The sequence below is a fragment of the Lactuca serriola genome, chromosome 1 (genome assembly GCF_051521515.1).
Source record: "Lactuca serriola cultivar US96UC23 chromosome 1, Lser_US96UC23_V15, whole genome shotgun sequence".
NCBI lineage: Eukaryota > Viridiplantae > Streptophyta > Magnoliopsida > Asterales > Asteraceae > Lactuca > Lactuca serriola.
The window spans coordinates 117,245,586-117,260,848 of record NC_136408.1 but is presented as its reverse complement, the minus strand read 5'-3'; the positions used below and the strand labels follow the sequence as shown (position 1 = coordinate 117,260,848).

General features: G+C 31.7%; 1 protein-coding gene and 1 non-coding gene across 2 annotated transcripts; one reads left to right on the top strand and one right to left on the bottom strand.

Moving 5' to 3' along the window:
- The first annotated feature begins 2,199 nt into the window (after positions 1–2,199).
- Positions 2,200–10,665, top strand: LOC145097856 (uncharacterized). The gene is made up of 4 exons (XM_079035514.1): positions 2,200–3,184; positions 4,335–5,288; positions 9,138–10,082; positions 10,521–10,665. The coding sequence occupies exons 1-4, from the start codon at positions 2,264–2,266 to the stop codon at positions 10,533–10,535; spliced, it is 2,835 nt and encodes a 944-aa protein (XP_078891640.1). The 5' UTR covers positions 2,200–2,263; the 3' UTR covers positions 10,536–10,665.
- A 3,911-nt stretch (positions 10,666–14,576) lies between these two features.
- Positions 14,577–14,683, bottom strand: LOC145080689 (small nucleolar RNA R71). Its single transcript, XR_013695280.1, has one exon. It is a non-coding gene; the product is annotated as a small nucleolar RNA R71 (small nucleolar RNA).
- Between the last annotated feature and the right edge of the window lie 580 nt (positions 14,684–15,263).

Here is a 15,263-nt window from a genome sequence, read left to right as displayed (position 1 = left end):
GATTATGATGGCATGTGCGGAATATGAAAGATCTAGTGAATCATCATGAAAAATAAAGAACACAAGGAGTAAATAAATCTTTGTAAGCTCTTATTAGATCTAGAAAGAATATACAAATGGGTTTGTACAAAGTTTCTCTCTCTAGTCTAACACTCCAAAATGGATTCTCTTACATAATGGGAGTCACTCACTTCCTATTTATAGGAAAGACTCAACCCATTTACACATACAAGAGGGAAAGCCTAAAACACTACATCCAAGAGTGACCTTGCACCCTAACAAATGACTTTTCATAAAACTAAAGGAACATCTTCTTTCACCAGAACGAACTTACTTATAAACTCACCAGCTTTATGCTGATATTTTAAAATTGCTTGTAATCTCAGGTTCTCGTTAAACAGGTATCTCGCTTATTTTTGGAGAAGACGGAGTATTCAGAAGTCTTGTCTTTACTTTTGCTTTTAAACTGATGTGTTTAATCTATGTTTTCTACACTTGAAACAAATGTAAATAATCTTATGTAATGTGATGGTTGTGTTTACTATGCTTACTATGTACATTGGTTGTGATATTACGCATGACGTCCTCCACCCAGGAACATTTTCTGCCGTCGGTTTCGGGGTGTGACATACTTGGACCACAAACTAGCCTTACATCTACACAATACCTAGAAATCCACATTATAACCTAAGCCTATATATATATATATATATATATATATATATATATATATACAGTGTTGTAAAACTCGCCGAGTTGGCCGATTACTCTTCCGAGTACTCGCTATTCCCCCCCTTGCCGAGGCGAGTTACATAATCCCGAGTACTCCCCGATCGGCCCCTTACTGAACTTAGTAGTGTTGTGAGATCTGGTCAACTCGCTGATTAATATGTATAATATACTTAATGAATTATTATTTAACACACACACATGCGATTATTACTACACATATATCTTAAATTTTTGAGTAATTATTCACGAAGTGAGACCATTATGTTTTTTTTTCATTTTTTGTGTATTCACATGTATCCAATTTTGTTATATATTTCAATCAACTTATGATTTTATCTTATGATTTTGACATATATAATTTCACTAAAAATATTTCTACACAAATTTCCAAATCCGAGTACTCCCCGAGTACTCCTGAGTACTCGCTACTCGGTAGTCGGCCGAACAGGTACCGAGTAACGAGTTCTACAACCTTATATATATATATATATATATATATATATATATATATATATATATAGAGAGAGAGAGAGAGAGAGAGAGAACTAGGTTCAAATATAGATTAACATCTATTGTGTGGACGTGTGGATAATGTTATTCCGTGAGAATGACAAAGAAAATATGTTGTTTGATAATATGAATAATTCAATCTTATATAATTATTGTAATTATTACGCATTTTCACTAATTAAATCGTATATAAGGTTATTATAGACTTTTTTTTAATTATTCTCATTCTATCAGAATGTTTATTGAGTCGTATTCTGTAAGATTTAAAAAAAATAATAATAAAAAAAAAAACCAATGCATGAGAACAAAAAATAATTTGAATTAGTGAAAATTCATTAAAATAACAATAGTTCTATGAGATTGAACGTATTCACATTATTAAACAACATATTCTCTTACTAATTCTTATAAAATAGCATTATTCACATGTCAACACAATAGGTGTTCATCCATATTATAACCTAACCCTATATATATATATATATATATATATATATATATATATATATATATATATATATATATATATATATATATATATATATATATATATATATATATCATGGTTCTAATGACTTTATACAATATCGAGTTGTGTTAGTTTATGAAATTGTATTTGACCATAAAGATGAAAGGTGACAAACTAGACCGAATTAAAGAATACTACACTTATTGGTATGACTTGCATCACATGTTTGCTTGTTTGGTAATGCGAACAGGCAAGGTTATAACCAATAATTGCATCATTAAAGAAATAAGAATTACACAATTGCTGACACAAAGGGTTAGGTGGTGATAGGCATTAACGCAACATATATAATATAATATATGATGTACAAGTGGGATATTATTATTTACTGGATTTGGTTCTAGTCAACTCTTTATGATATTTTTTTAATCTAAGAACAATATAAATTGAGTCGCGAGGGTGGATCTAATCATCTCTAAGCAATTAAACACAATTTTGTTTATGTTCACAGAATTATACACAAACAAAGCCACGAAGTAATTTCATAAAACAATGTCTTCTTCTTCAGAATCAGGGGTTGACCTGGAAAAGTTTGTAATTCCACTGGTGGAGATCCTTTCGGCCACCCAAAACTTTAGTCAAGAAACTCTGATCAGTCGTGGTGGACTTGGTGATGTCTACAAAGCACAACTACAAAACCGCAGTGTTGCCATCGATCGCATTTATCCAGATGGTCGTAAAGAAGATCGCATGTTTCGTAACCACCTCAAGATTATTTCCAGATTCCACCATCAAAATATCATCCCTTTCATTGGCTACAGTCATGAAAGCAATCAGAGGATTACGGTTTCTGAATACGCCGTGAATAGAGGCCTTGATGCCTATCTTGAAGACCCCGATAAAAGGCGTTTACTAACATGGGCGGATCGCCTCAAGATTTGCTTAGGAGCAGCAAGAGGACTCGAGTATCTTCACTCGGGTCTTGGTGGAGACAGCGTAGTAATTCACAGAGATGTGAAGAGCCAAAATATACTCTTAGATGAGAATATGCAAGCAAAAATTAGCAGTTTTTATTTGTCGATATTAGTCAAGCGAAATCAGCCACACGCTTATGAACTTGTTGCAGGTACCGATTATTGCATGGATCCGGTTTACCAACAAAGTGGCAGTGTCAACACAGAATTAGACGTCTACTCATTCGGGGTTGTTTTGTTTGAAATGTTAAGCGGGATGCTAGGTTATCATAAGAGGAGCATTGATGGTGATGAGCCACAAACACTCATAAATTTGGTCCGACACCACTATGATGAGGGACTCTACAACTTAATTGATCCTTATATAAGAGATCAAATTAAGATGCGTTCTTTCAATATATTCAAGGATATTGCTTATCAATGCATTCGTTGGAACTTAAAGGATCGCCCTATGATGGACATGATCATCAAGAGAATTGAGGAAGCAATGGATTTGCAAGTAAGTTTTTTTATGTGATTATACTAAAGGAAGTCTAGCTTTAACTTTCAACACGATAGAACTCGTAGTAACTAGTAATTTTAATTTAGGTGGGGTCTCTCACATTTTTCTGTCTTACCAAGACTTTTTTGACTAGTCTCAAGCTACCCACTTGGTTTAAAAGAATTTAGATGCTTTGGCTAAAACCGACCATTATCATTTCAAACTTTCCAACTCTACGAATTTTTTTTGTAATTTTCTTTTATTTAAAATTATGGTACATGATAGATAGAAATCATAGGGCTTCTATCGTAACTAGGGGCTGTAAATGAATTGAACATTTAGCGAACAGTTCGTGAAGTATTCGGCAGAAAGTTCGTTTACGTTTGTTTATTTAATAATAAACGAACATGAACAAGATATCTAGTTCGTTTAGTTAAACGAACAAACACGAACAATGCTCTTGTTCATTCATTTACGTTCGTTAACGTTTGTTTACATTGGTTCATTTACATTCATTTATTTAGGTTCATTTACGTTCGTTTGTTAATGTTTGTTTACGTTTGTTCGTTTATGTTCATTCGTTTATTTATGATTGTTATTATTATTATTATTATTATTATTATTATTATATACATGTACGTGTATACACAATAAACTAATGCAATACTAAAGTAAAAACTCTTTATTATATGTTTGTGCTTGTTAATAGATGTTAGGTTAAGTTCGTTTGACTTTGTGTTTGGTTATGTTTGTTTATTTTCGTTTGTGTTCATTTGTGTTCGTTTATCAACTAAACGAACAAACATAAACAAACATAAACACATTAAACTGCTTAACGAAAAAACACAAACATAAAAAGTTAGTTCGTTTAGCTGTTCGGTTAAAGTCAAACAAACGAACACAAACAAGCCTTTGTTCGTGTTCGTTTGATTCATTTACACCCCTAATCCTAACGGTCTCAGATGTTACAACTGTTTCATAACATGAACAAAAACAGAGGTCAACTAGAGAATTGTAAAATTGTAATTTTTATAACCCCAACTTGCCATGTCATGTATATATAAAGAAAACAAAAGTTAAATGGGAAGTGCTGGAATATAATTTATTTAGGTAAATGGCAGAATCAAGACATACCTTTAAGCAAACTCGGTTCTGTTTGTATTTGCAGAACCCCCGTATTTCTCCAACAGCTACCATACGAAGCCTTGAATATGAAAATCTAAATCGTTTTCTAATTCCACTAGAGGAAATCAGATTGGCCACCAGAGACTTCAGTCCTGAAACTTGTATTGGAGAAGCTGGATTTGGTGAAGTCTACAAAGGACAACTCTTTAAACAATGGCAAAACCGCATAGCTGCATTCAAAGACTTCAATCACAACGGATACAAAAGAAAAGATGAGTTCCTTACTGAACTTAAGATGATGTCCAGCTTTAACCACGAAAACATCATCTCTTTAATTGGCTATTGTGATCAAGGCAATGATATGATTTTAGTTATGGAATTTGCAAGCAATGGTAGCCTTAATAACCATCTCCACAACCCCAATAAGAGTTGTTGTTTAACATGGGCACAACGCATGAAGATTTGTCTCGGGGCAGCGACAGGACTCAAGTACCTCCACTCAGGTCTTGGGGACAACATGGCAGTAATTCACAGAAACGTGAACAGTGAAACTATATTGTTAGATGACAATCTGGACACAAAAATTTGCAATTTTAAACTTTCACGATTTGTGAACCCAAATCAGCCACCAGTCTACGAACCTGCTGCGGGTAACCGATACTACATAGATCCCATTTACAAAGAAAGTGGCATGGTCAATGCAGGATCAGACGTGTACTCATTTGGGATTGTCATGTTTGAAATTTTGAGTGGGATGCTCCCTTACGATAAAAGGAGCATTTATGATGGTCAGAAACAGACACTCATACAACTGGTCAACCGCTACTATGATGAGGGCCTGGAGAAGCTCATTGATCCCAGTATCAGAGATCAAATTAACAATCATTCTTTGAATACATTTAAGAAGATCGCTTATCGATGCATCAGTACCAACATAGACAATCGCCCAACTATGAACAGGATCATCAAGAGGATTCAGGAAGTACTCCACTTTCAAGTAAGTTTTTCCATTCAACATTGAAATAAAATTTTACTTGAATAAGGGAGTGTTTGTAAAGATGGGCCATTTGTAAAACTGTTTAAAAAATGGTTTGTTAGTGCAAGTTGCAAAAAAAAAATTAAACAAGGCGGTATATTCAACAAAGTGCATAAGCAATTTCCATCGCAGTAAACAAATCATCTTTCAATTTTATAGTTTTCGCCTATGTTTTAATTAAATTTTAGTATGAGTTTGGTTGGATATTTCTTTTTACAAATTTTGCATAAGCAAAGTTTTTACAAACCAAGTTTTTTTACTACTTTTTTTCTAAACTTTTAAGGCTTCTTTAAAACTTTTTATCTACTTTTTGTAACATTTTTATAATATTTTTCAGCCTTTTCAAACTAATATTACAATTTTTCTATGCTTTTTGTACAATTTTTATTTAATCTTTTAACAGTTTTTTACAACATTTCACAACCATTTTTTAAACTTGTGTTTACCACTTTTAAAAGCTTCTTTTTACACTCTTTTGACCTTTTTTACTTACGTTTTTGCAATAGAGAACTATTATTAACAAAGAATCAATCGTGAGCGTTGTCATAACGATCAACGGCCAAGGGAATAGTTGTTGAATTGTACATTACAAGCATATACACCGGATTATATAAAAAATTGCACCTCTTTTTTCTTCGTTTAAATTTTTTATGCCATGATATATATATATATATATATATATATATATATATATATATATATATATATATATATATAAACGAATATACCGTTCATGAGTTTTCGTCCTCCTTCCATAAAGAACCATGTTAATATATAAAACAAACTTTTTTTCTCAAAAAAAACTCACTTCGTTTTGTTGTTTTTTACCAATATTTAAGTTTATTTTTATCCCAAATAAACTAATTATACCAAAAATTATAATTTTTTGTCCATTATTAATAAACATCAACATCAATTAAAAAAAGTGTTGATCAGTTCAGATTCACATAGCGAATATGAATTGTAATATTTCAATTTTAACATTTTCAATGTGAATCTGACTTATTATTTCAACTCTTTAATCATTCACAAATTAATTTAGTGAAATTTACATATAAATCGAAATATATATTTCGATTTAATTTTTTAATATTTTAACGTTTTGATCACTCATAAATTAATTTTATAAAGTCAATAATTGGATTTGATCACATTGTGAATCTAAACCGTATATAATTCAGTTTTCAAAATTTACAATGTGAATATGACTTACTACTATTTACATTGTGAATCTGAGCTGAGCAAATTCACAATATAAATCTAAACTAAAGTTTAGATTTTTTTTTACATCAATATGAATTTATGTTTAACAACTACCAAAAAAATATGAATTTTAATATATTTATTAATTTTTTTTCGATAAAAACAAACTTTAACTTTTCTAAAAAAACAAAGAAAATGAATTGGGTTTTTTTTTTCGAGAAAAAAAAAATCATTTTTTATATATCAATATAGATCTCTATCGAAAGAGGATGGAAAATTATGAATAATGGTATAGTCGGTTTTTTTTTCAAGAAAAAACATGGACTAAAATAAAGGAAGTGAGTTTTGGTATAATCTGGTGCATGCGTGTCCATTGTAAATGTCTACAACTCTTCCTTTTGCGGTTGATGGCTTTAAATTTCGATGGTTTGGATTGGTTTCTTGGTACCTTGATTAATTATAGTTCTCTATTGAGCTTTTTAATATATATGTATGTGTGTGTTTGTGTGTGTATATATATATATATATATATATATATATATATATATATATATATATATGTGTGTGTGTGTGTGTGTGTGTGTGTGTGTGTGTATGTATATGACAGGAATGGTAATAAGTGTTCCATTTCCATGTTATGTGGTCAACCAACGAAATAAATCACCATTTAATACAAATATAACATTATTCACAAAAAAAAAAAAGCACTTGGAAAAAGGATTGATGATTCATTTTTTTAATCGAGTTTTGATTCTATATTAGGACAACTTTAGTGAATAATTGCAAGAATAAATCAGCGTTGCATTTTCTTAGAATCTTTTTATATATTAATTTGTATTATACAAATTTTCATTTTTGTAATTCACCAAAAACCATACAAATGTTTCAATTCTTACCATTTCCTACCAAATATTTATTTCTTACAGAACTTATATATATAATGTCTAATAAAAATTTAGAAATAGTTGTAAAAAGTTTATAAACTTTTTAACATTTTTTAAAAACTTTTTATAAAATTTTTCATAGTAAATAAGGGTAAAAACAACGCTAAATGTAAAAAATAAATTAAATAAATAAATAACAAAAAATAAAAAATAACAGTTAAAAAATATATGTAGAAATGATTTTATGTAAGTGTAATAAAGCTCTAAAAGGTTGTAATACAATTTCAAAAAATAGTATAAATAAGCTTTAAAATTTTATAAAAAAAATGAAAATTTCTAAATTAGTTAAAAAAAAATAGTTTAAAACAATTGTATATTACCATAAAGATGGTTATTTCACCCGTGAGATCCTATGTAGCAAACCAATCTACACGTGAACACCGTCCCAGGCTCCGATGGGTTGGTTGTGAAGTGGTTGTCAAGACGCATAAGATGATTGGCTAATGGTTATGACACTTTCCATTTTCTCTCCTTCCCTCTCATTCTTTTTGCCTCTTCACTACCAACCACCGGTAAACACCATTTCCACAACCTATTGGTTGGTTGTGGAATGCTCAAATATCTATGTGACACTGTGTTGGCTGGTGGTTTGGCTATAACCACTCCCCACAGTCTAATTGTGAACGAAAATGTATAAAAGTGTACAAAAAAATCATTTAAAAGAGTTGTAATACAAGTATAAAAATCTTGTAAAATAATATAAAAATTTTGCAAGAAGATATATAAAATTTTAAAAAAGAATCCTTAAAAAGTATAGAAAAAATTGTAAAAAAGTATTTTTGAAGCGAATTTGTGAAAAAAAATTATATAAAACTTCCAACAAAATTTAGAACTTAGGCCAGAAACATAAAATTAAAAAATGACTTTCTACAACCTGTACAACATGTTAGAATAAAAAAGGAGTTCATTACATTTTATATATGATTGTTTAATGTTTTGTAAGATCGTTATCATAAGATTGAATCACATCGTAAGATCCTTCAAAAAAAACAATTTAAAACATAAAAATTAATTTGCATCCATATGTTAACTATCTGGTTAACAATAAATAGTTTGAAACAGAAAAAATATATATCCAAACACTATTTAACAATAAACAAATTAAAAGGTGTATTCTACATTGTTAATCCAATAAAAATATTTGAATTTTTTTAGAAAATAGTAAAGATGATACAATTTTATGAATGATTTTACGCTCTAAAAATCAGATCATACGATCCCACCCAATATTATCGAAAAATGATCCTAATAAAAAGAGATCGATTTACCTATGTGGGATTGATGTGGGATTTACTGCCATTACTTTTAAATTTATAAAATCATATGGAATCTCAACTAGTTTTAAAACACAACTAGTTAGTGTACCCGGTGGTAAAGTAATATAGTCTAAGGTAAGAAAAGGTGTCGAACTCTCGGGGAACGGGTATGATGTTGGTTCAAATAAATAGTTAATAATTTAACTTAAGATATTAAAATAAAAAAAGGGGGTTTGATACTATTTCATCAATTAAATATCTTAATTAAAAAATGCAATGAACAAGAATATCACATGTGAGGTTGTAAGATTCATGTTACGAAGGACTGTTGTTGTCATATTTTTCAATAAAGCTCAAAAATAGCAAGGCATCTCTAAGTAAATTTGTTTTTGTTGTTATGCACACAGAACCATGGAGCAGCTTATAACATTACCACACGAAGCCTGGATAGCTATCAAATATCACTAAACGAGATCAACTTGGCAACCAGAACTTTCAACCCTCAAACTTTGATCGGAGAAGGTGGATTTGGTATGGTTTACAAAGGACAACTGTCTCAAAGCTGGCAAAATTGCACAGTTGCCATCAAACGCCTTAATCCAAAAGGTCACCAAGGGAAGAAGGAGTTTCATGCTGAGCTTAATCTGATTTCTAGATTCCACCATCCAAACATCATCCCTTTTGTTGGCTACTGTGATGAAGACGATCAGATGATTATAGTTTACCAATATGCAGTCAATCGAAGCCTTGATTATTATCTTGTAGACCCGATTAAGAGGCGTTCCCTAACATGGGCACAACGCCTTAAGATTTGCTTGGGAGCAGCAAAAGGACTTGACTACCTTCACTCGGGTCTAGGGAAGGACCACAGAGTAATACACAGGGATATCAAGAGTGGGAACATTTTGTTGGATGAAAATCTAGAAGCTAAAATCTGTGATTTTGGTTTGTCAACAGAAGGCCCAAGAAATCAGGAAAGTAGTCAAATTTTTACTAAAGTTTCTGGTACCAACTTCTACATGGACCCCATTTACTATGGAAGTGGCATTCTCCGCAAAGAGTCAGACATATATTCATTAGGCGTTGTGTTTTTTGAAATGTTGAGTGGGAGGCCAGCTTATCACCAAATAGAGTTTGTAGATGGTAACCCACAACATTTGATAAATCTTGTCCGACGCTATTATGAAAACGGACCGGAGAGATTAATTGATCCTGATATCAAAGATCAAATTGATACTCGTAGTTTTCATACATTCAAAGAAATTGCCTATCAATGCATAAGCTTTGTTTCTCGGGAACGACCCACAATGGACACAATCATCGACAAACTTGAGGATGCAATTGATTTTCAAGTAAGTGCTATACCCTTCATTTAACTATGTTAAAAAAAAACTCCATTTCAAAAAGCTAGAAAGTAAACTTCGTTTACATTAACGATAAAATAACTATTAAGAACTTCAACTTACCCATGGCTAACTTAACTGTCAACAGTTTTGTTGCTTTTGTAGCATTGAAAGATCATTATTAAAAAACGATGATTTATTTTTCGTTGTTGCGCCGATAGTATGAGGCTGGAAAATGATCCTTCCTTGATTAGTGTGTGATGATTATAAATCTAATCACCGCTATAAAACTAATAATAATCATGGAGATTGTAAATAATGGGCCATGAATATTATAGCAATAAAATGTTAGTACCTGCATACGGTTTTAAATTTTAACATAGCCTTAAATAAAATTCAAACAAATAAGTTCTATTGAGATGTGATATATTGCGTGTTTTATTACAGGAACTTAAAGGGTAAAAGATGAGCAGATGAGGACTTGTAGATGTTGTACATAAATGGTCGTTTTCTGCTACAGAAACATACATTTCTTTCGTTTTGATTTATGTGAACATTTTCATTTGCTTATAAGTTACTTTCTTGTTCTGTCCTTATTATTGCCGATGATGAACGTCGTTATATATATATATATATATATATATATATATATATATATATATATATATATATATATATATATATATATATATATATATATATATATTATTTGATAATATAAATACGTTTAATCTTACATAAATATTGTCATTAACACACATTCTCACTAATTAAATCGTCTATAAGGTTATTATACATTTATTATTATTATTCTTATTTATGTCAGAATGTTTTATTGGTTCGTATTCTGACAGAATGAAAATGAGTGAAAAACGATGTGTTAGAACAAAAAATAAAATAAAATTAACGAGAATTCATGAAAATGACGATATTCTTGTAAGGTAGAACGTATTCGCATTGCTAAACAACTTATTATCTTAGTAATTCTCATAACATACGATAGATGTAAAATAATTAGTTCGAATACAATAACCTAATCATATATATATATATATATATATATATATATATATATATATATATATATATATATATATATATATATATATATTCTAATAAAATTATAGGTTTCATATCCTTTTTCTATGTGTCAAAGTATTACACCTCCTCATTAGTTTTATATGTCACGTGTCTCTTTTGTGGTTCTTCTTTTTTAATTGCATTTTCCCACATTAAATAAATTTCCTTAAAAAATAGAATTACTTAATTCCTTTTTGGGCCTTAGTATGCCATAGGTTATAAATACATATTCAAATTTAATTTAATTACCTAAATTAAAACATTACAATTAAAATCTAAATTTAAAATTAAACAAATTACAAGGTGATATATTTATAGATTTTACATAAGAAATACTTTTTTTAAACATTACAAGTAATATGTAAATTTAAAATTAAACAAATTACAAGGTTATCTATTTACAAATTTTACAAAACAATCTGATCTAAATTTGATAATTGAAGCATGTAGGAAAGATATGTTCTAACGATTTTGAATTTGTGTTTCCCTTCGGAAACCAACCGTAGATTCACAGACCGTTCCCTCATATCCCAGTGGGTCTTATGTTGTGTTTAGTTACAGAAAAACAGTTTTCATTTTTCGTTTTTCGTTTTCCCTTCTCAGTTTGCGTTTTCCGTTTCTAGTTTTTATTGGAATATTTAGAAAATGTGTTTAGTTAAAACTTATTCATTTTTCATTTTCAGTTTTAGAAAATTAGAAAACGTGTTTTGATGTGTATTTTTCTATCGGTTTTCAATTTTAGAAAATGGTAGCAGTGGTAGGGTGGGGGTAAGGGCGGTGACGGTGGTGGCAGCAGCAATTATGGCAGTGGTGGTGATGGCGGCGGAGACAATGGTGGTGGTAGTGGTGATGGTGATGGTAGGTCGGTGATTGTGGTAATGGTGTTGGGTGTGTGTATGTGTGTGTGTGGGGGTGGAGGGGGTAGGGGTGGGGGTGGGCATGGGTGTTGGTGTATGTGTGGGTAGGGGTGTGTGTGTGTGTGTTTGAGTAAGTGAGTGAGTGAGTGTGTGTGTGTGTGTGTTAGGGAGTACGTGTATGTTTGTGAGTGAGTGGGTGTGTGTGGGTGGGTGGGTGGATGGATGGGTGTGTGATATTGTCATATTTATACAGATTTTTAGGCAATATTAATCTACATTTTATTATTATTTTGGTTACTTATATAGAATTATGATACTTATAAGGATAAAATGTTATTTGCAGCCAAAATAAAGCATTTTCAAAGAGAGGGACCAAAAGTGACAATATATGGAACATTGGAGACTTGAAGCACAAAGGATGAAGAAATTCACGGAATATGTTGAAGCCACGACGTGAGAGTAAAGGCCACGACGTGGACTCGATCCTTCCAGAAGATAAGTGCGCGAAGAAAGAATCCTTGGCAAATACGGATAGTTCCATAATTCACGACGTGGAGCTTCCTGCCACGACGTGGAACGTGATTTTCCAGAAAATATATATATATCCTTGTACCCTACGACTTGGAAGACTTTTGGTGGCTAAGAGGGGTTCCTGAAGACGAAAATTCAGAGAGGAAGAAGACCTGGAAGCTGATTTCAACACCAAGGAAGTAGAAGTACATAAGTTGATTCGTAGTTTTGTACACTTTAATATGTTTTGGATTATAATATTCATTTGTTTACCTGTTAATATGTCCAGCTAAATCTAGCTGCTTCTGTTAGCTAGATGAAGCTGGAACTCATGGTTTTAATGCATTAGATTTAACCTTAATTGTTGGTGATATGCTTGTGTTGATTGATTTTACCTAGCATGCTTGAAGAAGTTATTTAATTTCTTTGAATTCTTGTTTTGTGTAGTTAGTGAACACAATTCTGCATGAACTTAAATACCTAATAATTTAGTGAACACTAGTTATTGGAGCTAAGATCAAACCAATCTTAGATTAGTAATAGAATAATTAAATTAAGCTGTGTTAGAGAACTCATATTATGACTGTAAGTGTGTTTTGATTAATTAATCTTTCATGGCTCCAATCTTATTTAATAATTGATTATGTGTTAACTATTGTATGAACATAAATAGAATTACATGAATTGATTAATAATTAGTAGATTTAGAACTAAATTACTAATACTATCTTAATTGGTCACCAACAGTAATAGTTATAGCTAATGTATAACCATTGAGTGAAAGTGGATTCGATCTAATAGAAGTGTTTTTGTTTATTGATTAAGTTATTGTTAAAGAATTAAGTTCATCTAAACTTGCAAAATTAGATAAAAAAAAAAAAACCCTTTTAGCTTGTTAATAATTAGATTAATTTAGTAGTAAATAAAGTAATTGATAACATCGTTCCTTGTGATCGACACCCGACTTACCTAAGCTATACTGTAATCTGACTAGGTACACTGCCTATAAGTGCATAGTTAGTCTAAGTTTGTTTGGTTATAAATATTAAAATTAGTGGGTACTTCCGTGCACATCAATTTTTTGGCGTTGTTGCCGAGGAACGACTTAATTTATTATTTATTTGCTTGAGGTTAATCGGTCCTTTTTGTGGGGTAAAACCTACAAAAAGTTCATTTTCCAGCAAAAGTTTTTTTTAGTATTAGTTTTTATTCTCTGTTTTCAATTTTTAATTTGCTTAGTTTTTTTTTCGTTTCTAGGAAGGTTTATTTTTTTTTTTACAGAACTCACGACGTGAGTATATAGATTCACGACGTGAAGACTGTGACTTAGTTTTTTTTTTTTTTTTTTAGTTTATTCTCTTAGTACGGTTTTATGTTTTTATCCTTGTTTAGTTTGCAGGAGTTCATGACCAGAGGCTCTAACACCCCTTTGGTAATACCACTTGAAGATCTCAAGTCTGCAGTTCATAAGAAGAAGACGCCCTTACAAGAATTCAAATCAGTGTTTTCAATGAAATCGGGGAAGAAAACGGGGGAGTCAAGTTCATCCTCAAAGAACAAGAGCAAGCTTGAACACTTGGATCAAATACCCGTCCAAACCGAATCCGAATACGATACCGAGCCTGAATTTGCACAACATACGAGCGAACCCGAGAACGAGCAAAGGAACGAGATGACAAATATTGAAGAAATGTCCATGGGAGCTTACAGAAAGAGAATTCGAGATGATGTTGGTTCAGGCTTAGTACAACCTGCAATCCCTGCCACTGCCAAATTCGAGTTGAAAGGGCATATCATTTCTGCACTAAAGGATATCCCATTCTATGGAAAGGATCATGAGGATGCATTCAAACACTTAGATGAAGTGAATGACATTGTTGATTACTTCAATGTCCCAAATATTAACAGAGACATCGCTTTGCTAAGGATGCTTCCTGTTACCTTTAAAGGAGCTGCAAAGGATTGGTTAAAAGCACTCCCACCCAGTACCGTAACTACATGGGCTCAAATGCATGAGCAGTTTCTAGACCAATTCTGTTCACCATCCAAGATTGCTAAACTCAAAAATGCAATAGCCAATTTTGAGCAAAACCTGGGAGAGTCACTTTATGAAGCTTGGGACCATTACAAAGGGTTGTTAGGGAATTGTCCTCAACATGACCTTAACATTCAACAAGAGGTGTCAATATTTTATGACGGGGTAAACGTGATGACAAGACAACTCCTTGATTCTCAAGGACCACTTACAAAGAAAGATCTGGGCGAAGTCAGGGAATTAATTGCAGAATTCGCAAAACACTCTCGTGAATATCATAATCCAATGAATGAAGACATTAAAGGAGTTGGGGGTGCACAACCTGAAGAGATGGCTGCAGTGATGGCAATGCTTAGCACTATGGAGAGAAGATTAACACAAATGGACCAATCCATTCATGTAATTAGAGTTGGTTGCGAGAGATGTAGTGGTCCACATTTGACAAAAGATTGCAACTTGGACGAATATGGAAACAAGAAAGCCCAAGTTTGCTATTCGAGCGGGGACAAGTATGATGAAGATTGGAGGAAACCAAAGAAAGAGTGGCTGCGCTATGATGAATACAAGAAGCAAAAGGAAGTAAAATATAGATAAACTGGCAGATGCTTCTACCAAAAAGAACAACCACTGATTGAGAAGAATCCCGATCTAGAGAACATGTTAATTAACTTTATGGAAGCTTCAAAAAAGAGACACGAGGCTACTGAT